The 22,178-nt window shown below is 42.3% G+C and overlaps 1 protein-coding gene across 4 annotated transcripts in view; it reads right to left on the bottom strand.

The window, feature by feature from the left end:
• LOC138972611 (uncharacterized) overlaps window positions 1-22,178 on the bottom strand; it is a 255,147-nt gene that overhangs the window by 134,136 nt on the left and 98,833 nt on the right. For all 4 annotated transcript variants that reach the window (XM_070345265.1, XM_070345267.1, XM_070345268.1 and 1 more), the window contains 3 exons: window positions 15,671-15,772; window positions 4,978-5,199; window positions 274-507 (listed from right to left, as the gene is read on the bottom strand). In XM_070345265.1, the coding sequence (XP_070201366.1) occupies window positions 274-507; window positions 4,978-5,199; window positions 15,671-15,772 (558 nt within the window). The remainder of the gene's footprint in view (window positions 1-273; window positions 508-4,977; window positions 5,200-15,670; window positions 15,773-22,178) is intronic.

Here is a 22,178-nt window from a genome sequence, read left to right as displayed (position 1 = left end):
CTTATAATCGGTGATTTCGTCGTAGAGGTAGCCATTTTTGAGCGGGAATACCTTTCTTGCTTTTTTTTGTAGACTCGGATTGAGCTCCCCTCGCGGAACATTTAGTTGAGAACCGATCTTGAGTTTGCCAAACCGTTCGAACTGACGCGCACCTATCAGCGATGTGTTAAAGTGTCTGTAAGATGTTTGGGTGTCTCACCTATGACGTAGTGTCCAATGACGCGCACCTGTCAGAGCTGTTTAAAGTATGTGTAGGATGTTACAAAGCTTCACCTTTGACCTTGTGTCCCATGACGCGCACCTCGCAGAGCTGGAGTGTGTATGGTCTGGGGGCGACCAGAATGACGAACCGACCCTCGTTCAGCTGGCTGGGGTCGCAGGTCAACACAACCTCGGCACCGTTTTCCAGAGTTTCGTTGCGGTGTTCCGCGCACTTCTTCGTCGGCATCGACAACGTGTCCATCCCTTCATTCTCCACGAACACATCGAAGTGTTTCAGATCCCTGCCTGTAGAAAAAACGCATTTGTTGTCACGTCAAAACAATGTTGTGACCCATATTGGGAATCCCTCACGACTTATTTTGTTAAGTGGGGCATGCACCGAGGGACCCACTTAACAAAATGCTCTCGGAACTCCCAATAGGAGTTAAGAAGAAGAGCAAATGCTAACACATGACTCGCCTTCGTTACCGCCGCCCCTCCCTCAACCACCTTATCCCATAGACATTTAAAGACATTTACAAGACCCTGTTTTCTAAGAAATTCGGTTCATAAGCTCTGTAAGCTTACTCCGATTTTAAGACCTGATTATCTGAGGGTTGTGTAGGCCTTAACAGGATGATTCCACAACTATGACTCCCCCCAGCCAAAAAAAGTAATCTGGTGAAAGAAGGTGTAATCAAGAATCCATTCGGCAACCATTTCGCGCATTGTCATTTCTGCTCGGATAATTTCTCCCTCCAGTTATCACTCGACTCAGACTTCCAGATAAAGAAACCGGTAATACGAACGTCTTTTGTCTTTTGGTTTCCATGAGCTCTCTTTACTGCATCCTTGTGATAAATTGTCCCGATGTGCTATGCACGGTCATATTTTCCAACGTGTTGACACGAAAAGTCACTGTGGCAAAGGAAACACAAGACGTGCTTTGGTCCTTTTGATTAAGGTCCTAGGCATGGCCACGATTCCATTTAGCTGCCTTTTTTCTGTTGAGTGGCTTTTTTTCCTTTTTCACAGCAATCCTTTTACCATCACTGTAACCAGCTTCTTCATTAGACTCGTCCTCTCATGGAGACTCAGATTTTCCGCGCGTCGTCTATCTTGTATGTGGCTAAACAGACCGGAAATGCCCGCATATGGCCCAAACGATCTCGCGCAGGTGCAAACGCAAGCTCTGCGAGAGCAACAGTACAGATCGGATTTACATCGAGACGAAATGCCAAAAAATCGTACTTTCGGTTTCTTAAAATTCGTACTTCCATTGTGGAAAGCGTGGTGGCATAGTTTGGGTTAGCAATCGTAGTCAATTACGCCCAAATCGTAAGGGTAGGCAGGTCTGCTTTTGTCCGCTGATTTTTAATACTCCTTTCAAGTTTGCTTTTTCAAAAATACCCTATGGCACGACTCGAGTGGCAAAGAACATATCTTGCAATTACCGTCTAAGTTGGTGAAGCCGTTTCGGAGGCTTTTGTCATCATAACCACAGACAGACAGACATACACACAAAACCAGCTTGATAAGTTAAATAAAAGCAACATGAATCATAATTACCCTTCACAGATTTTCTTCATTGTAAGCATATTTTTAGCGACAAACACCATAAACTGTATATTTTGGGAATCAGCAAATGATAAGGAACTGCATGCGTCTTCTTCAAACAATAAAGAAAGTCCCCATTTAACGATGTTCTTGATTGTTAGCCCATTTTTCAATTAAGCACAACAAAAATATATATTATCGGATACAAGTGGCATTACAAAATACAATAGTGTCACCTTTGTGATTCAAATATCGAATTTTAAGAAATCGACAAATTTGGCTAACTTTGAGTGAACATTTCATAAACGAATTGTTCAGGTACCAAGCTGCAGGGCCGGACCCAGGGGGGGGTTCCGGGGGTTCCGGAACCCCACCCCTGGAAAAAGCATGTACCTTGCTTTGACTTTTACTAGTTTTAGCACCAAAACAATGCTGCTCTTAACCCTCAAAACAAGGCCCAGAATGCACCAGATTGCACAGATTTTAACCGTTTTTCAAAAATTTTCCGGGGGAGCATGCCCCCGGACCCCCCTAGTGCGCGCGCCTGCTTTGCAGGCGCGCGCTTGTGGCTTCGCCACTTCGCTGATTTGCCCCCCCAAAAAGGAGGAACCCCCCCCTTACAACTCATTTGGTCCGGCCCTGAGCTAAAGTGCCTTTCCATAGTCCGCACTTAGTCGAAGATCATATAACTAAAATTTCAAACAAATTGATGAAACTGTAGCCGTGAGAGTGCGGCCTCAACTGTTGCAAACGATCAAATATGACGTCATCAAATAACCCTGTCAAAAATCGGAGAAACGAGGCACACGCAAATTCCCTCAGGAATGAATGCATCAAATTTTAAGAAAATCCGTTGGGTAGTTTCTGAGAAATGCTTGTCACACACACCCACACACACACACAAACACAATCACATACATCGGGAGACAGACCTCACTCTCCGCCAATGTTAAGACATTCAGTCATTACTTGACTAAATGTAAAAAGAAGCATAATAATTACTGATTTTCTTGACCAAATTAAGTTTTTGCTGGCCCAGACACAAATGTATATTCAGACACTTGCTTGACATAATTTCTGACACTATGACATCACAACTTGATGTCATCATCCAAGACTACTCCCATCTCCCCCCTTTCCCTCGTCGCGATATAACCTTCGTGGTTGAAAACGACGTTAAACACCAAATAAAGAAAGATCCAAGACTACACAAACTCAGATACTATAAACTGTGACCAAGTCAAACAAGAGGCGAAGCCTTCAAGGCTCCCGTAAGAAATCGACAAACAGTAACACAAACTCAAACACTCCGTCACACACACACACACACACACACACACACACACACACACACACACACACACACACACACACACACATATACACACACACACACACACACACACACACACATACACACACACAGTAAGCATAGGTGACACGGTGCAAGAGTGGGAGACGCTAGATCTGTCTGTAGCCTACTTACGGGGACACGACTGCCAGATCGACACTGCGCTTTCCACAGCGCTTCCTCGCGCAGACACTGAAAACACGCTGTGCAGATCAACCTGTAGGAAATCTCCGTTGGTATCTTCTTTATCTATTTTTCTGGAGCCGCTACGAAACCGAACAATGTGAAATCGTCTTCCCCGAATCGGCGAATGCTGCTCGGTTAGAACTGAAAAGTGAATCTATGCCACAATCCTTCACGCGATCTGACCTAACCTTGGCCCCTGACCTGGTCTACATACCACACACAACACAAACCAGTCACCTGTTTTTACCCACCCAAAACCCCCCACCACCCGTTTTCTTTGGATACACACTTTAACTACATACGTGCCGACGAAATGTTGATCATTGTTTCAATACTTTGAAGCTGTTGCTAGGATAATAACCCGGTATAATTAGTATTTCGGTGTTCAGTCAAATGTTAAAGTTTCTATCACACACGCACGCACGCACGCACGCACAGACAGACAAAAGTTAGCATCGCATAGGCTACACCTACGTGAGCCAAAAATGACATCATAGCTTAATGACCTCAAGACCTATTTTCTTGATAGCTTAGTGGATATTTCAGGGGTGAAAAACTTTTTCAGGAAACATTTTTATGCCGTGACTGACATTTGATGAAAACTAGTAAATTTTTGGTCATGTCTGCTGATTATCAACACCTACAATTGATTGAAATTTGATTGATTTGAGATTTATACGGATTCAAAGCTCTAGCTTAAAAAACATTCGAGATAACATCAAGTTAAGTTTTTACAAAAAGAACATGACTCCGTTGTGACCCCAAACTTTGACGAGGGTCATTCAAACTGGGGTCACATCGTGAGAATATCAAACCCTATAAGTGTGCAAATTGTCAGACGTTTTGGTTAAAAAAAAAACATCCGAGATAACCTCAAGGTGTTTTGTCCACGGACGAACAGACGGCCGGCCGGCGGGCCATACAGACGGACACTTATGAATCGTAATATTCACCAATTACTCAGGTGAGTCAAAAATAGAACATATGTATTGCTAATATAGTTCCAGGCGCCTTACTATCACAACACAATACCTACACAAGTAAATAGTTTTGTTTGTAAGGCAAATTCACGGGAAGGCAGGAGAAGAAGAAGTAAGGCAAATTCAAATGTTTCAAAGTAAATGCTAATTGCTCATTAGAATTAAAAGGAGCACAAGTAAGCCAGTTGACTGAAAGTATAATGATACCAAAAATGAAAGAAATGATATATTTATTTCCTACCCTCATCACTAGCCCGACATTTTTCAACATCCACAACATTTGAAGAAATTGTTTGTATTTAACATTTCTTTTTACAAGAACTATGATAATTACTAATCGTCTTGACAAAATTGAGTGTTGGCTGGCCCAGATAATAATTATATTACTTGGGTGAACTAATTTCGAAAAACCCCAGACACTAAGCTGTGACCCAATCAAACAATGGCATCATAACTTGATGAGCTCACGACTTATTTACTTGATAGCTCAGTAAATATGTTCAGGGTTGAAAATCATCTCGAGCAATCATGCATTTACCATGCTATGACTTTTTTTTTTTTTTTTTTTTACATCATGTCAAGTTTTGACTAACAGAGACTTGTCTAATTATGTATCAGGTTTCTTCTGACGCTGTTTTTTTAATTTAATTTTTTTTTATTTTCTTTTTTTATGTTTCTTCTGAGGCTGAGTGTTGTACTGACCATTAATGTCGACGCGGTTGTGGACGTGCAATTTGAAGATTCTGTAGGATTCCCCCGTGTCCACCTGCCACCAGCGGCCACTGCTTCCGTCAAAAAACGGGTTGGTGGCGGTACAACGATGAGGGTCGCTGTCGCCGAGCACGCCGTCAACAAGAAAGGATGCGTCACCATATAGAGTGGAACTCATCGAAGCTGTCTTCTTCATTGCCACATTGAAAGGTACTGAAACAGTACAAGGAGTTCGTTACTGTTGCATTTCACAGTGCTGAAACAATACAGTAAATTATGCATTGATGTATTTCACAGTGCTGAAACAATACGGTAAATTATGTATTGATGTATTTCACAGTGCTGAAACAATACGGTAAATTATGTATTGATGTATTTCACAGTGCTTTAAACAGTACACACGCCAGGGGAAGTGGTACGCCACAAAAATCACTGTGTGGTACAGCAGCATTATGTATTCCGGTAGTCAACCAGATTTCGAGCTCAAAAAGTGTTTATCTTCCAAACTAATAGTTCTTGCGTCGTAATTATCAAAGCCAATGAAGTTTGCTTCTACTTAGCGGATTCATGATTGTATGAAGATTAACATGTTATCGATTGGATTTTTGAGGCGTCTGTTTTCGATTTATGACAGCATCGTATTTGTCAATTTATTGTTCGACTTTCCAAATTAGTTGAGATTACAGGATGTTTGAAACAACAAAGGTCACTTGATCAAGTAATGTGACGTATTACAACTAAAATGTATCGATAACAGTGTCCCAATACATACGTGTGTATTGTTTAGGTTTGCGTCGCTTTGCTAGCAGTGTGCAGTCTCCAAAAGTGCACTGATACAAATCGAAAACTGAACCTCCAAAATCAAATCGATAACATATTAATCTTCGTGCAATCATGAATCTGCAAAGCCCAAAACACCTTCGCTGGCTTCGATAATTACGACACAGTAATTATTCGCACCCGAAACCTTGTTGACTACCGGACTACAGCGATTTTTGTGGCGAACCACTTTCCCCGGTGAATTCTGCATTGCTACATTCCAGGGGACTTTAACAGTACGATAAATGGTTTACTGATAATGATACATGTCACGGTGCTAAAACTGTACGGTAAATTCTGTATTCATATATTCCACGGTGCTTTGACAATACAGTGAATTTTGTATCAATACATTCCACGGTGCTTTAAACAGTTCAGTAAATTCAAGTCTTTATTGATAATATCTATGGTGCTTTAACAATTCAGTGAATTTTGTATTGATGCATTCCACGGTGCTTGAAACAATACAATGAATTCTTTATTGATACATTCCATAGTGATGTAAACAGGTCAGCGAATTCATTTTTTTAGACAAGTTAAGCCCTCCTGCATTAGGCTGATCGTACCGTAACGGTAGTCCAGGGTTGCCGAGAGTAGGTGAACAATCCAGTGCCGCTAGGGACATCAGGAGTAACAATGAAGTGCCAAGGGACACATGTCACGTATTTGTGAAACGTACTTGAACGGAAGCCGACTTCGTAATGAAGATAGTAGCCTTACTGGTACTCAAGGGTTGCATAAGTTGCGGAATCGGGTCAAAGGTTACGGTCTTCCAGCTTCAAGGACGTTGCTACGGGCCGTACAAAATAGGCAAGTTAACGGTCTGCAGGTAGTAAGTTCGGTGTCTTCCATACGGAGTCGGCCTTCCATTCAAGGGCTTTTCCCTAGTCCGTGACAGGTTTCGGGCCCTCGCACTTATCCGATCATCGTTTTTCCTGTGAAGTCCCTCGCAGCACTGAAAGTACCGACTTTTGGCAACCTTTCACTACCACCATGATTTATACAGTCAAACACGCTTAAGCCGAACTTGCCCGGGGAATGTAAAATTGTTTCGCTTATTCGAATGTGTGCATATTCGAGTTCGGATAAGCCAAACCTTTCCCGAGAAATTACCCTGCAGTTCGGCTTAAGCGAGTTTTTTTCTTCAGGATAAGTTGTAAAATCACTTGGAATGTGTGTGTGTGTGTGTGTGTGTGTGTGTGTGTGTGTGTGTGTGTGTGTGTGTGTGTGTGTGTCTCTCTCTCTCTCTATGTGCGTGGTGTGTGTGTGTGTTATTGGCGTATGCCATAACCTAATCACACACACACACACACACACACACACACACACACACACGCACACACATACACAAATGCGCGCCCCCCTCCTCTTCACCCACTCCCCACATACACACACATAAATGTGCGCGCATCTATACGTACACGCCAAAGCACGCTCCATCTCTCCCCCGCCCCCCCCCCCCCCCCCCACACACACACAAACACGCAGACACACACACACACGGGAGACTGTATGTTACACACTCCCTCTCCTACACACGCCAAAAGAAACAATCGTGCACGCACACATCTAAGCCCGAGCTCACATCCTTTCGACTAGCCCATTAACCACGCCCATCGCAAATCTAAGCCCGAGCTCACATCCTTTCGACTAGCCCATAAACCACGCACATCGCAAATCTAAGCCCGAGCTCACATCCTTTCGACTGGCCCATAAACCACGCCCATCACAAATCTAAGCCCGAGCTCACATCCTTTCGACTAGTCCATAAACCACGCCCATCGCAAATCTAAGCCCGAGCTCACATCCTTTCGACTAGCCCATTAACCACGCCCATCGCAAATCTCCCAACGTTACATTCGACCTGCCCCTCCCCTGTGCCCCTCCCTCGGCCATCCCATCTCTAACCCTGAACCCACCACCTACGTCACGCACGCCAGTCTTTCCGTCCAAACAATGGTGCCTGCAAAACATGTGGCACACGTCATTAGTTTCCCCGCATACTCAAAAAAAGGTGACGTATTCGTTTCCGTAGGTCAATTATAGCCGTGATAAAATATGTGTATTTTACTGACGTGTTTTTCAAGCAAAAGATTAAAAAATATGTCTTTCCCACAACGTTTAGAGTTTGGCTTATCTGCCAAAATCACGTTTGGGATGTCCGTGTTTGAGTTAGCTATTTTTTGACAGAGTTGGGCTTTTCCGAATTAGAAATAGTCTTACAAAGGGGGGTCTGGCGGGCAATTGGTTTTTGTTTCAGATATCCGAGATAAAGCGTGTTCCGTGTAGGCGAGTGCGGCTGTATCAGCCTAACGAAGGATAGCTTATATTGTCTTTTTATACATTCCATAGTGCTTCATATATTAAACGGTACAGTGATTTATTTACAGATTCATGCGAAAGTGCTTTAAGGTTACTGTGTTTGACACTCCAATGTGCACATAGTTCACGTGGCTTTCAGCCGTACCTCTGGTGGCATCTATCCATCTGAATTGAACGATGTCGAAAACTGCCATTTTTTAAGAATAACTTGTTATCGTTGTCCGGGCAGGAAAGCGTGGCCCTCTGTCAGAGGCGCGCAATTTTCATAGGATCTCAGTAAACGGACGTACCGTGGTTGCTCCAGTGATCCGGATGGCCAAGTCGAGGGTTACATTTATCAACAATACCACTTCCGTTTGCTCATTCACACGTTAAAATGTCCGATTTCGAAGAAGAAACTTATTCTTTTAAAGGAGTGTTTGGACTATACCATCTTCCAGGACTTCCATGTGTAATTCGGAGGACGTGTCAGTGGCGAAGACTTGTGTTGTGAACAACGATTTTCAGTGATGGAAGTGTATGTATAAGTTACAGCACCGTCCATCCATGGTATCGCGTGATATTTTGTCGAGACTTGGTCAATGAATATGATGACGTCTCTCGAGGCTCTGCCGAGAGTGACGTCATTATATTCTTTCACCCCGTCGAGACAAAATATCACGCGATACCATGGGTGGACAGAGCTGTAACGTATATATGGCATGACCAAAGTAAGGAGAATTTGTCATGGGATGTGGAAACAAATCATGGGAAATTCACCATGGGCAGCAATAATCAACGCAAGCCTAGAAGTTGTAGAACTATATTTTGTTTCAGTCTTGGCAAGGCCAGTTTTATCCAGTTCCGGAAAAGACATCATAATCATTCACCCTGCCGAGACGAAATACCAATTCCATGGATGAAAACGTATAATTATATCCCGTGACGCATCAAAGCTAAATTTTGTTTTGAAATGTCTTCACAACGTACATCTAATATATTACGACATAATCGTCACCACAAGGCAGGAAAAACGCATACTTTGTTTGTCGTCTGCTACAAATCTAGTCTTGTTGGTTGACGGGGTGAATAGAAACTTCAATCGTACCTTCATCAACCGGAATAAATACTCATTCCGCTGTCAGTTCGCAACTGAACCTTGTTTTTTTCTTTCTTTAACTTTTTGTTAACATTGAAACGGCAACCCAAAAGAGTGTTTCAGCTGTTTCAAGACACAAGCCCAGCTACTTTTTTGGAGTTGTTTCTTTCTTTCTTTATTTGGTGTTTAACGTCGTTTTCAACCACGAAGGTTATATCGCGACGGGAGCTTTTCAGTCTAAAATGACACCGGAAGCGAACAAAATTGTCGCGCATACTGTCACAAAAAGACGTCATGACAAAGTTACACGCAAAGCGAAAGAGACTTTGACGTCATTTACTTTTGTTCTGACTTTTCCGTCTGTTCCTAGCTTGTCAGTGAAGACTTGACGTGAGTAAGCTTACCCAAAACGTCTTTGATCTCTATTCGAATTGCAGATGTGAAACAATCAGTCTTGTGTCTCGGTCGTGTAGGTTCAGATTTTGCTTCTGCGATCGTTGTGTTTTATCTCCCACAATTCCGAGAGGAATGGGTCACGTGAGATAGAACGCGGGAATACGAATGGTTTTCGTCCTGTGAAGACGTGTTGGTGCACTGTCTCTCTTGCTTTGCTTTCATTTTTCTCTAACCTTTCTCTGTACAAGTTTTAGTTGTAGGTTAGTTGAAGTGTATTGACTATTTTGATTGTCGAACGCTGAAGAAGAAGAAGAAGACTATTTTGATTGTTTATCATTGTGTCAACTTGCAAGGTAAGGAAACAGTTTGGATTTTTCGGTGTTTGTTGGTTTTTGAACCGGGAACTTGTCGTTTCGCGTATGAATTTTATTTGTCGAAGCTAACACATGGAAATGTTACTGGCGTCAGTCGGCGTGTTCATTGTTTTTGCAGGTGTGACCTACTATATTTGGGTCAGTTGGGATCGTTACTTGTTTTTGCACGTGTGACCTAAGGTCAGTCGGAATTGTTACTTGTTTTGGTAGGATGACATATTATTTTGGCTACGGAAATGTAGTACACGTTTGCTGACACAGTCAGTCACGATTTGCTGACATAGTCAGTCACGATTTGCTGAAGCAGCCTCTTTGTTTTTTCAGCAGCTGTCTCGATTACAGCAATTACTATCGCCTGAGGCGAACTATGGGCCACAGAAGGTCCGCTGTGCCAAGGCTGGGCACTAGTCCATTGAAGATTTGAAAATCTTTGCAGTGGATTTTAAATTGTTTTCATACTGTTACGGGTGCGCTTGCTCGTCCGCAGGAATCAATATCACTTTTTCGTGTGGTTTTTGTTCGGAATATGGCGGACTCGGGAGGTGGTGAATGTGCTGCTGGCGGGAAGAAAACCGGCAAGAAACCGGCGAAGGCACAACCTTCTGAAGTGATACCGTCAGAAAAGGCGGGAGTTAATAAGTCTCTTTCAATAGAGAAGAGCTTGTCTGGCCTACGTGATTAAGAAGTTACTCTGAAAATGGACACAATTTTGGAGACAATGACTGCCTTGTCTGGCAGACTATGTGATTTGGAGAAAGTTGGTAAGCTTAATGCGACGCCTGTTGCTTCAACATCGCGTGGAACCGAGTCGCATGGAACCGAAAGCAGTTCGGCGCAAGAGTCGCAAGCGGATGGAGAAGACGGTGCTTCGGTTAGATTTGCTCATGAGCAGTTTGAAAATGAGTTTGATTCGGCTGAAGACACGGATGTTGCTTCGGACAATGATTCTGACGCAGGCATAGTAGTAGATACAGTGGGCGAGGGGATTCATCCATCTCTGGCAGATCGTTTTGAGGAAGGACTTCTTCTTTCATCAGATCGGGCACGTGTGCGAGACACTCTTCAGAACTATCCGCGGCCCAAAATTGTCACGTCGCTTCGAACGCCGACTCTCAATCGTGAATTAGATGGCAAACTATTAGACAAGTTTGCAAAGAAAAGAGACTCGAACCTGTCCTTTGTTCAGGAACAAGTAGGTTGTGCGCTGAAAAATATCGCTCAGCTTATGTCCGACCTCAAAGAAAAACCAGCAAGTCTGAAGATGAGTGAGCGTGACAGCTTTAGCAAACTGGCCGATGCGGCTCGACTTCTTATGGCTTCACACAAGGACCTGTCACAAGTGCGGCGTGAAGTACTCAGGCCGACACTTAGCCAAGACTGCAGGGCCTTATGCAATGCACAGCGAAATTTCAAACAGGGCCACCAGAGGTCGTCAGTTCTACCAAGGGCGGCCTCGACAACAGTTTCAGCAGAGACAACAGTACCAGCAGAGAAGAGGTGTCTCCAACCGACAGACAGGACACAAATTCTCTCCCAAGTTCCACTCCCAACAGAGCGGGATTCCCTCCAAGAAAACAAAACGGGATTACGCCAGCGGTTTCTATTTTTAGGGAACAGGTCAGTTCAACATTTGTGAATACTCCTGAGAACTTTCATAGTGGACAAGTTGCTGATCATTTAAATAGTTGGAGACAGTTAACCTCTGATAGATGGATCCTGCAGCAAGTCGCAGGAATTGAAATTGAATTTATGATCACTGGTGAACACATTCCAGACAGGAAAGAAATTAGATTTCTTCTTCCGAGGATGAGCTAGTGGCTAATGAGGTAGCGAAGCTAGTGGAGAAACAGATTGTTCAAGAGGTGGATCAACGGCCAGATCAACTTTTATCAAGTATTTTCTTGCGTAAGAAAAAAGATGGTAGTCAAAGGGTTATTTTAAACCTAAAAAAAAAAAAAAAAAAAAAATTGAATTAGACGATTGAAAAGATTCACTTCAAGATGGATACATTAAAAAACGCAGTGTCATTAATGAAAAAAGATTGCTTTTTTGCCTCAGTTGATCTAAAAGATGCATATTTCTCCATACGCATCGCTCACAAGTTCAGAAAATATTTCAGATTTCAGTTTCATGGCAAAACTTTTGAGTTCCTGGCTCTTCCACAGGGATATCGTGATTCTCCCCGCATTTTCACGAAACTACTGAAGCCTGTATTGGCCCACTTACGTTTATCTGGCCATACCTTTCTGATATACATTGATGATACCCTTTTGCAAGGAGACACTTTTGAAGAATGCCAGACAGCAGTGTTAGATACATGTGCTTTGTTGGATCGTTTGGGCTTTACTGTGCATCCTGTGAAGTCGGTATTTACACCTACTCAATGCATTGAGTTTTTATGGTTTCAGCTTGATTCTCAGAACATGTTAGTTTCTCTGACCCCCCCCCCCCCCGGACAGTTGATAAAATTCGTAATAAGTGCACTGATTTGGCTGGAAGAAAGAAATGTACAATTAGGCAGTTGGCTGAAGTTATCGGATATTTAGTGGCTGCCCAACCGGGTGTTTGGATTGCACCTCTCTTTTTTAAACGATTAGAGATCGCAAAAAATGAAGCCCTTGCTGTTAGGAAAGGTGACTTTGATGCAGAACTTGTGGTTTTAGAACAAGTTCGTTCAGACCTTCTCTGGTGGATTGATAATGTAAAGCAATATCCTTCCCCTGTTAGCAGAGGCATACCTACTGTAATAGTAAAATCAGATGCTTCGAAAATAGGGTGGGGGGCGGAGTGTCAGGGTAGCACCACAGGGGGAATGTGGACCAAGGAAGAAGCTTTTGAACATATTAATTGTTTGGAACTTAAAGCAGCTTACTTTGCCCTGAAATCCCTTTACAGGGGATTATGTCACTCTTACATTCAGTTACTTACAGACAATAGCACCACTGTTGCTTGTATTAATAACATGGGCAGCACAAAAGTTTTGTGCAACGACATTGCCAGAGACATTTGGTTGTGGTGCTTATCACATAGTAATTGTATAACAGCAACACACGTACCGGGTTGCCTAAATATAGAGGCAGATGCAGAATCCCGTGTAGATAGACACAACATTGAATGGCATTTGGACACACAAGTGTTTGCAGAAGTCATCAATCGGTTTGGTCTCTGTGATGTAGACTTATTTGCTTCTCGTGTTAACGCACAGTTAAGAAAGTATGTTTCATGGAAACCTGACCCAGATGCATTTGCCATTGATGCATTTTCCTTAGACTGGTCATTGTTCAAGGCGTTCTGTTTTCCGCCTTTCAGTCTCATTCCAAGAGTGCTCCAAAGGATAGAAGTCTTAGAGGCGGAGTGTGTGCTGGTGGTGCCATTATGGACAACGCAAGTGTGGTTCACGAAACTGTTGCGTCTACTAGTAGAACTGCCGGTCCTGTTGCCCCGAAAAGAAAACTTACTCATTCATCCACTGACAGGGAAGCACCATCCACTACTGAAGAAGGTGAAACTAGTAGCATGTTCCTTGTCCGGAAAGCCCTTCAGAAACAGGGAATTCAGGATGAAGCAACAGACATTATCATGTCAGCCTGGAGAGAGGGTACGAAGCGTAACTACGAGTCATATTTCAAACGCTGGCTTCAGCATTGCCTTGAACGGGATAGAGATCCCTTTTGTGCCTCTCCACATGAGTTGATAAGGTTTTTAACAAAACTGTTCCAAGAAGGCAAAGGATACAGCAGTTTGAACATGGCACGAAGCGCTGTTTCCGCATTGTCCCTTCAGGATAATTGTTCAGTGGGTTGTCATCCACTGGTGAAGAAGTTTTTTAAAGGAGCTTTCAACAGACGGCCAGCTTTGTCTCGTACTTGTGTGAGCTGGGACGCTAATCTAGTGCTAAATTTTTTAAAAGAATGGTCACCGGCAAATTTTTTTATCGCTGGCGCAATTGACGCTTAAAACTGTGCTGTTGTGCTTGTTGGTCTCTAGTCAAAGGGGACAGGCGATTTGGTTGATGGACTTGCGTAACATGAGTTGGACAAAGGAAGATGTACGATGTAGGTTTGGGGATTTGCTCAAAACTTCTGGCCCAAACAAACATCAGAATGAAGTGGTATTTTGTGCCTTTCCGTCTGATTTGGCAGTTTGTTGTACATTATTTGAAACAATATGTCAAAAGAACTCGTGCATTTAGAGGAACGGAAACGAGACTCTTTATCAGTTGGACAGCCCCTCACAAAGCGGTGTCGAGAGATACTATCCGTCGATGGACAAAGATTGGATTACAAAAAGCGGGTATTGACATGACAATATTTACGCCGCATTCAACTCGTTCCGCTGTATCTAGTAAAGCTGCAAGTAAAATTCCTCTGGCAACCATTCTGAAGACTGTTGGTTGGCGTCGGGATAACAGCTTCACAACTTCTTACAAGAAACCAGTGGACAGTGGGAGGAGTTTTGGACAGGCTGTTCTGTCATGAAGAATTGGGGTAGGTTTATATATGTATTTCAATTCATCGACAGTGCTAGGGTGTAAATGCTGCAGACTTTAAAGTCTCACGAGACCCATTCCTCTCGGAATTGTGGGAGATAAAATTACATAATTATGACGAGCTTACCTGAGTAAGTGAAGTCTAATTGTGGTTTTATCGACCACAATGTAGAGAGGAAAGGGATTACGTGCCTCGCCCTAAGTTGTCTTCAGAGTTATACCGATAACCGTTTTCCCTCCCTATCCCTTTCCTCTCTCTTTCTCTTTTCTCTGCACCATTTACACGTCGTTAAACAGTGACGTATTCCCGCGTTCTATCTCACGTAATCCCTTTCCTCTCTACATTGTGGTCGATAAAACCACAATTAGACTTCACTTACTCAGGTAAGCTCGTCATAATTATGTAATTTGTGTTGATGACGGCTTCGTAAGACAAATCAGCGAATCTATCGTGAGGAAGGCATTGCTGTACAAATCACCAAACCCAACCCATTTTTTGCAATTTTCTGAAGAATAAACTGCATGTGGTTAATTTCATGTCGAAACGAGCCACAAAGCTTTAGAATGAAAGACTTCACGCATTGCTTGGCCATCTGATCACAGATGAGGTCGCAGTTTGTAGGTTGAATCTATGAATCGGCCAGAGATAGATCTGAATTTCTGGTACGACCTTCCGGATTATCAACAGGGGGTTCATGGTCGGAATCAAGAGGTCAAATTTGCGTGGCTCCCAAGCATATCATAAAATTTTTCCATTTTCTTGTTTCTGCGGCTGCGCAAGTTATTTTGCCTAGGTCTTGGCCGAACTTTAGGCCCACGGAGAAATATCGCTGGATATTTTCTCCCTAGATTAACAGAGATAAAGAAGGGAAGTCATGCTATATAGTACGTTTGTAGTGCCGGACTGTGTTACATCTTCAGCTTCATTATGGCAAGGCAGTATTTGTTGACGTGATTGGTTTGATTTATGATTGGATTGGATTCAATAACGAAATGTTTGAAATGTTTATTCGTTGTGTGTCTTGGTCGAGTGCGTGTTGTCGTTATCCCGTATGCATGTGCGTGATAGTTGGTGACTCGGTGTGTAAACATGAATGATTGAGTGTGTGAGTGCAGAAACCCTGTGCACGGAAAAACGAACACCGGACTATCCAGTTCACTAAACCTCAGTCATTCCTTGACACTATCACTATACTACTGGCTTACCCAATGTGTCACAGCCTAACACGTTGTTGCAGACGTATTTGCAGGACCGGTCAGGAGGGCACATATTGCATGAATTCCTTCCAAAGTACCCGATTTTGCATACTGGGAGAGAGTTACAGAAGAAACAAAGTTAAACAAGAAGACCTAATGCTCATACGACTCACCATCTTCATAATCGTCATAAACGCTCAAGAATAAAGATAATTTCCCACATGCATTAATCAGGGCCCGTATTCTTGATACAGCTGCAATTCATATACCGGCCTGTAAAACCACTTCCGCTCGATAAGTCCGCTAAGTGTTATTTATGAAACTCCGGTAAGGACTTACCTGGGTGTCTCCGAGCTGTAAAGTTAGGGGAACCATCCCCCTCCTCTAAAACCGTCAATTTTGAATAAATCTTGTTCAATTAATGTTTGTAGACCTATGTCCCTCATGGACACGCATTGGTGTCGTTTAAGCACCAATGCATTGCGGACAAATACGAGATACTGCTCGCGAAAGATTTCAATCGATGCTCGATCATACCGGCATGTGGTGAAAGCGTGCTAGCGTCTTCTTTAATGCATTACAGTGTCAATTTATTTAACTGATTCCGTGCCCGAACGGTTCTCTCGTTCGGCTGATGCGTGATTGAGTCTAGTTTAAATCTCCATCTGCCCGTAATTTTTTTTGCTCTTTGGCATTTGTTTATTTTCTTCATGTGCAAATAGCAAATAGCAAAATCGATTTAAAAAAATAATTTTAGGCAGGAATGTTTAAAAAAAAATTCTTTGGTTCACATGATATTAGTTTATTGATAAAGTTTGTTAACTTAAACATGTAAACATTTGATTAAAAAAATAAAATAAATAACCATGAAGAAGGATGCTCCCCGCTTCAAAAAACAAAGGTGAGAGAGAAGACAAAAAAACACTAAAATGCGGTAGCAGCCACCTGCATGCAACTGAGATTAAAAACAAACAAGTCGCGTAAGGCGAAAATACAACATTTAGTCAAGTAGCTGTCGAACTCACAGAATGAAACTGAACGCAATGCCATTTTTCAGCAAGACCGTATACTCGTAGCATCGTCAGTCCACCGCTCATGGCAAAGGCAGTGGAATTGACAAGAAGAGCGGGGTAGTAGTTGCGCTAAGAAGGATAGCACGCTTTTCTGTACTTCTCTTTGTTTTAACTTTCTGAGCGTGTTTTTAATCCAAACATATCATATCTATATGTTTTTGGAATCAGAAACCGACAAGGAATAAGATGAAAGTGTTTTTAAATTGATTTCGACAATTTAATTTTGATAATAATTTTTATATATTTAATTTTCAGAGCTTGTTTTTAATCCGAATATAACATATTTATATGGTTTTGGAATCAGAAAATGATGGAGAATAAGATGACCGTAAATTTGGATCGTTTTATAAATTTTTATTTTTTTTTACAATTTTCAGATTTTTAATGACCAAAGCCATTAATTAATTTTTAAGCCACCACGCTGAAATGCAATACCGAAGTCCGGGCTTCGTCGAAGATTACTTGACCAAAATTTCAACCAATTTGGTTTAAAAATGAGGGCGTGACAGTGCCGCCTCAACTTTCACGAAAAGCCGGAAATGACGTCATCAAAGAAATTTATCAAAAAAATGAAAAAAATGTTCGGGGATTTCATACCCAGGAACTCTCATGTCAAATTTCATAAAGATCGGTCCAGTAGTTTAGTCTGAATCGCTCTACACACACACACAGACAGACAGACACACGCACATACACCACGACCCTCGTTTCAATTCCCCCTCGATGTTAAAATATTTAGTCAAAACTTGACTAAATATAAAAAATAAACAATAAATAAAAAGGGTCTCCCCGTGTTTTTATTTCATTCAGTTTGTTTGGGTAGTTGCTATTGACTTTGAAACTGACACGCTGGCTAAAAAGCTGCAACATTGTGTCCTTCAAAGTCAAACTGTCGTTTAACTACCGCCCAGTAATTATTTTTACTGCCCAGTAATTATTTATTTCCCCCCGGTATTCATGCAGCTACCAGTGTTGGTTATTTATAGAATTGAAGATTCCCGATGCTTGCTCTTGTCTGTGCACGCGTTAGCGGCGTTTTTGCCGGCGTGTCAGTTTTAAAGTCAATAGCAACAACCCAAACAAACGGAATTAAATAAAAACACCGGGAGATATATATATATATATATATATACTGAGCAACAAAAGAAACGCGAATTATTTTTCGATATTTTGATTTTAAAAAACGCAGTTAATCTGAGAGTGACAATTTTGGGATATAGATGCACTATGCAGTCATGTGTAATAAAGCTGTTCTGTAAATATTTTCCCATTGCTGCTGTCTCAACGCACGGGACAAGCAGTTTCCACGTGAAACACATGATGCGCGCTTACAGCACGTGCAAGCGGAGTAGGGGAAACTTCATGTGTGGCATGTGTTCACTGATGCATTAGTAATAAAAAGAGAACATGACACGCGTACTGCCAGTCTAACTTTTGACAGAGTCAAGATGCCAAGATTGACACCAGAACAACGCGAGAGGGCAGTGGGTCGATTATCGGCTGGTGATGACCCAGAAGCGGTAGCAGTCGCTTTCAATGTGTATCTGTCAACAGTATATCGCCTTCAGCAACGTTTTGTCAACACTGGAAGCACTGCTGATACACAACGAAGTGGAAGACCTCGCGTTACCACACAGAGACATCGCGTTACCACACAGAGACAAGATCGCCAGATCCTGCGTCATCATTTGAGAAACCGATTCCATACAGCCAATGAAACAGCCAGGAACACCATCGGTAACCACCAGAGACCTATCAGTGGCCAGACAATACGCCGAAGACTTGCTGAGCGAGACCTCCAAAACTGCCGTCCCGCTAGAGGACCAGTCCTCACTCAAAGACCTCGCATGGCGCGCCAGCAGTGGGCCCAGGATCACATCAACTGGAACTGGAGACAATGGCGAAACTTTCTGTTCACCGATGAGAGCCGTTTCTGCATTAGTCATGTTGATGGGCGTGTCAGAGTGTGGCGAAGAAGAGGTGAACGCTATGCTGGTGACTGCGTCGTGAAACACAATGCCCAGGGTGGACCAAACGTCATGGTCTGGGGTGGAATCGGCCTCAACCAATCCCTGGGACCTGTATTTTTCAACAATCTTGGTCCTGGTCGGGGAAACGCCATCACATCACAGCGTTATATTGACCAGATCCTACAGCCTCATGTTGTGCCCTTTTTCCAGGCGCGCAGAAACTGTGTTCTGCAGCAAGACAACGCTCGCACGCACACAGCCAGGGTCACCCAGTTCTTCCTGCAGCCCAATGACATCGAAATCATGGCCTGGCCCGCCCTCAGCCCAGATTTGAATCCTATTGAACATTTCTGGGACCAACTTCAAAGAAAGGTCAACCAGTTACGCCCAGGACCAAGAACTGCGTAAGGCCCTTATCAATGCCTGGTGCAACACCCCGAGAGATGCCATCAACCGACTTATTCACTCCATGAAGCGCCGCTGCCAGGCCGTCATCAACGTCCATGGGGGTCACACACCGTACTGACCATCTCATCTGCAGAGGCTCTCTTTGCCCGTGGCAGCAAAAGACTATGCCATGGGCAAGAACAGTGTGCGAGGAACATACCACCGTGATTTTGATTCGTTTCGATGTTACGTTTATGAGAAATGACATTTTAAAATTGTGATTTAAACGTTTTTTCTGGAGAAAATTCGCGTTTCTTTTGTTGCTCGGTATATATTTTTTTAAACCTCAGTTGCATGCAGGTGTTCATGGTATAGTACCTAGTAAACGCCCAGCCCCCAGTTTCGACCAGTGGAGTAGACAAGAAAAATAAATACAGATGATTCAGTCTGCTGTTATTGTTGTTTTTCAATTGTTTCCTTTCCTCAGACATGTTTCGGGGATTGGACAGAACAATGTTTCTAGAGTGGTTAGAGAATCGCAATACATTTTTGACTGGGAGGAAAAAGAAGAAATGAAAGTTTATTTCAACAAATGTTACAATCATGACATGTATACAAAAGACACAGGTAACAGCAACAAGCTAGAAGCTTATAATAATAATAATAATAATAATAATAATAATTGTCAGTAAGTACTGGTGCCACATGACTAATGTGAACCAGTTGATTGGCTAATGGCAATGCGCTAAAACTGTTAGCGCACTCTTGGAGTGCGCTAACTTTTCCACAGAGCGTATTCTTCCGCCCTTTGCCTAAGCGAGACTGTGCTCTCATCCTCAGAATTAATTAATTACATGTAGATAAATATTCTCCACAATACCAAATGGCCATAAATGTCCTGCTTCTCAATTAAATCAGAAGTGTTTTTTTCTGACAGATTGCATGTGCCTGTGCCACAGTGCCACTGATCTAAAAATAGAAGCCGCTGCGTCTCAACTAATTTTCGACTTGCATACTATTAGATTCTAGAACAAGGCAAGAACAATCGAAATCGAAAATGTGTAGGGTTCAGAAAGTTCTTACCATATATAAGACTTATTACCAGCCTGCCTCATGCGTGCAGACTCAATGCAACGTGACGAGCAATTTTTGTTTTTGAAATGAGACTAACTGATGATGATTACTGTTATTGGTTTTATGTGTTTGGTTGGTCTCTTCTTTGGTAGTGCAATAGCGTTAATTATGGATTGTTGTTATCATCATTTATATAAAAACTTATCTGTTAATCCAAACAATGATATAATTACTGTGATATTCTTAACTACACTTTAACATGGAATGTATGTATGTATGTATGTATGTATGTATGTATGTATGTATGTATGTATGTATGTATGTATGTATGTATGTATGTAGGTAGGTATGTATGTATGCATGTGTATTGGTGTGTCGGTGTGTCAGGTGTGCAAGAAAAAAGGGTATTTTTTATCATGGGTTTTATGAATTTTTCTTCTCTTATTCTTTTATAATTATTAATTAATGACCTATATGTGCTGATGACCAATTTAATTTCCTTTGTTGGATCAATAAAATGTTATGAGTTATGAGTTGTTCGATTGCTCTAGCCTAGCAGACGACATAAACCCCGCTCAACAAATAAACATGTTGGGCAAATGTGAACGAAAAACCGATGGGGATATAATACGTGTAGAGTTCAGAGCATTCTTACCGTTCATATTTAGTACCAGACTCCTCAATGAGTGAAGATACAACACGAGAAACATACCACATTTATTTTGAAAATATGCTAACCGCCGAGCAGTCGATCATTGAGTCAATTCAAGGGGCACCACTCTGCACAGTCAATCCGTCGAAGCTCGACTGGAGGTTTTGAATCACAAATGACTTGTCTAAGTGCACAGCCCTTTCTCCGAGTTCAAATGAGATCTCTATGAAAGATTATCACTTTTTAGCTTAACGCTACACTGGAATTTACCAACAGAAATTAAAACAAGAGTTTGCGTGTGACGAAAGCACGACACACTTGAGACAGCCCACACAAAACTTCAGTCTTCCACGACCTGACCACACAGTTATGCCTATTCAAATGCGCGTAGCAAAATGTGCGTTTTGAATCATCTTTTTTCTCTGGCGGTACTGCGCTATGCGCTTCGTTCAATAATGAATTTGATCGATTTGCTCTATAAATCCCTTAGTACACTGGGATGTCTCAATAACTTAAATTGTCAGTAAGTACTGGTGTCACATGACTGATGTGAACCAGTTGGCTAATGGCGATGCGCTAAAACTGTAAGCGCACTCTTGGAGTGCGCTAACTTTTCCACAGAGCGTATTCTTCCGCCTTTTGCCTAAGCGAGACTGTGCGCTCATCCTCAGAATTAATTAATGACATGTAGCTTATATTCTCCACAATACCAAATGACCATAAATTCCCTGCTTTTCAATTAAAGCAGAAGTGGGGTTTTTTTTCTGACAGATTGCATGTGCCTGCGCCAGTGCCACTGATGTAAAAATAGAAGCCGCTGTGTTTCATCTAATTTTCGCCGACTTGCATAGATTCTTCTCATATGCCGTGTTAGTGGCATGTAGCTTATCATCCACATTACCAAATGATGAGTTAGAATACAATTCCCAGCGGCTAACAGAAAACACAAGTGTTATTCCGATAACGTACCAGCTAGACCAGTTTGGAAGACTGACTCGATCGACTCTGTAGCAGACTACACAGAAATACGACTACATCAGTTCAGTAAATGAATGGTTTCCGAACTATTATTTCAAGGCAAGAACAATCGTAATCGAAAACGTGTAAGGTTCAGAACGTTCTTACCATATATAAGACTTATTAACAGCCTGCCTCATGCGTGCAGACTCAGTGCAGACTGCAGTGGTTCGCCCAGGTAGCCTAGCAGACGACATTAACCCCGCTCAGCAAATTAACATGTTGGGCAAATGTGAACGAAAAAAAGATGGGGATATAATACGTGTAGGGCTCAGAGCATTCTTACCGTTCATATTTAGTATCAGACTCCCCGATGAGTGAAGATACAACACGGGAAATATGCC

Source organism: Littorina saxatilis, linkage group LG8 (genome assembly GCF_037325665.1).
Source record: "Littorina saxatilis isolate snail1 linkage group LG8, US_GU_Lsax_2.0, whole genome shotgun sequence".
In the NCBI taxonomy this organism is placed as follows: Eukaryota; Metazoa; Mollusca; class Gastropoda; order Littorinimorpha; family Littorinidae; genus Littorina; species Littorina saxatilis.
The sequence above is the reverse complement of the archived record's forward strand: the minus strand, read 5'-3'. Positions and strand labels throughout refer to the sequence as shown.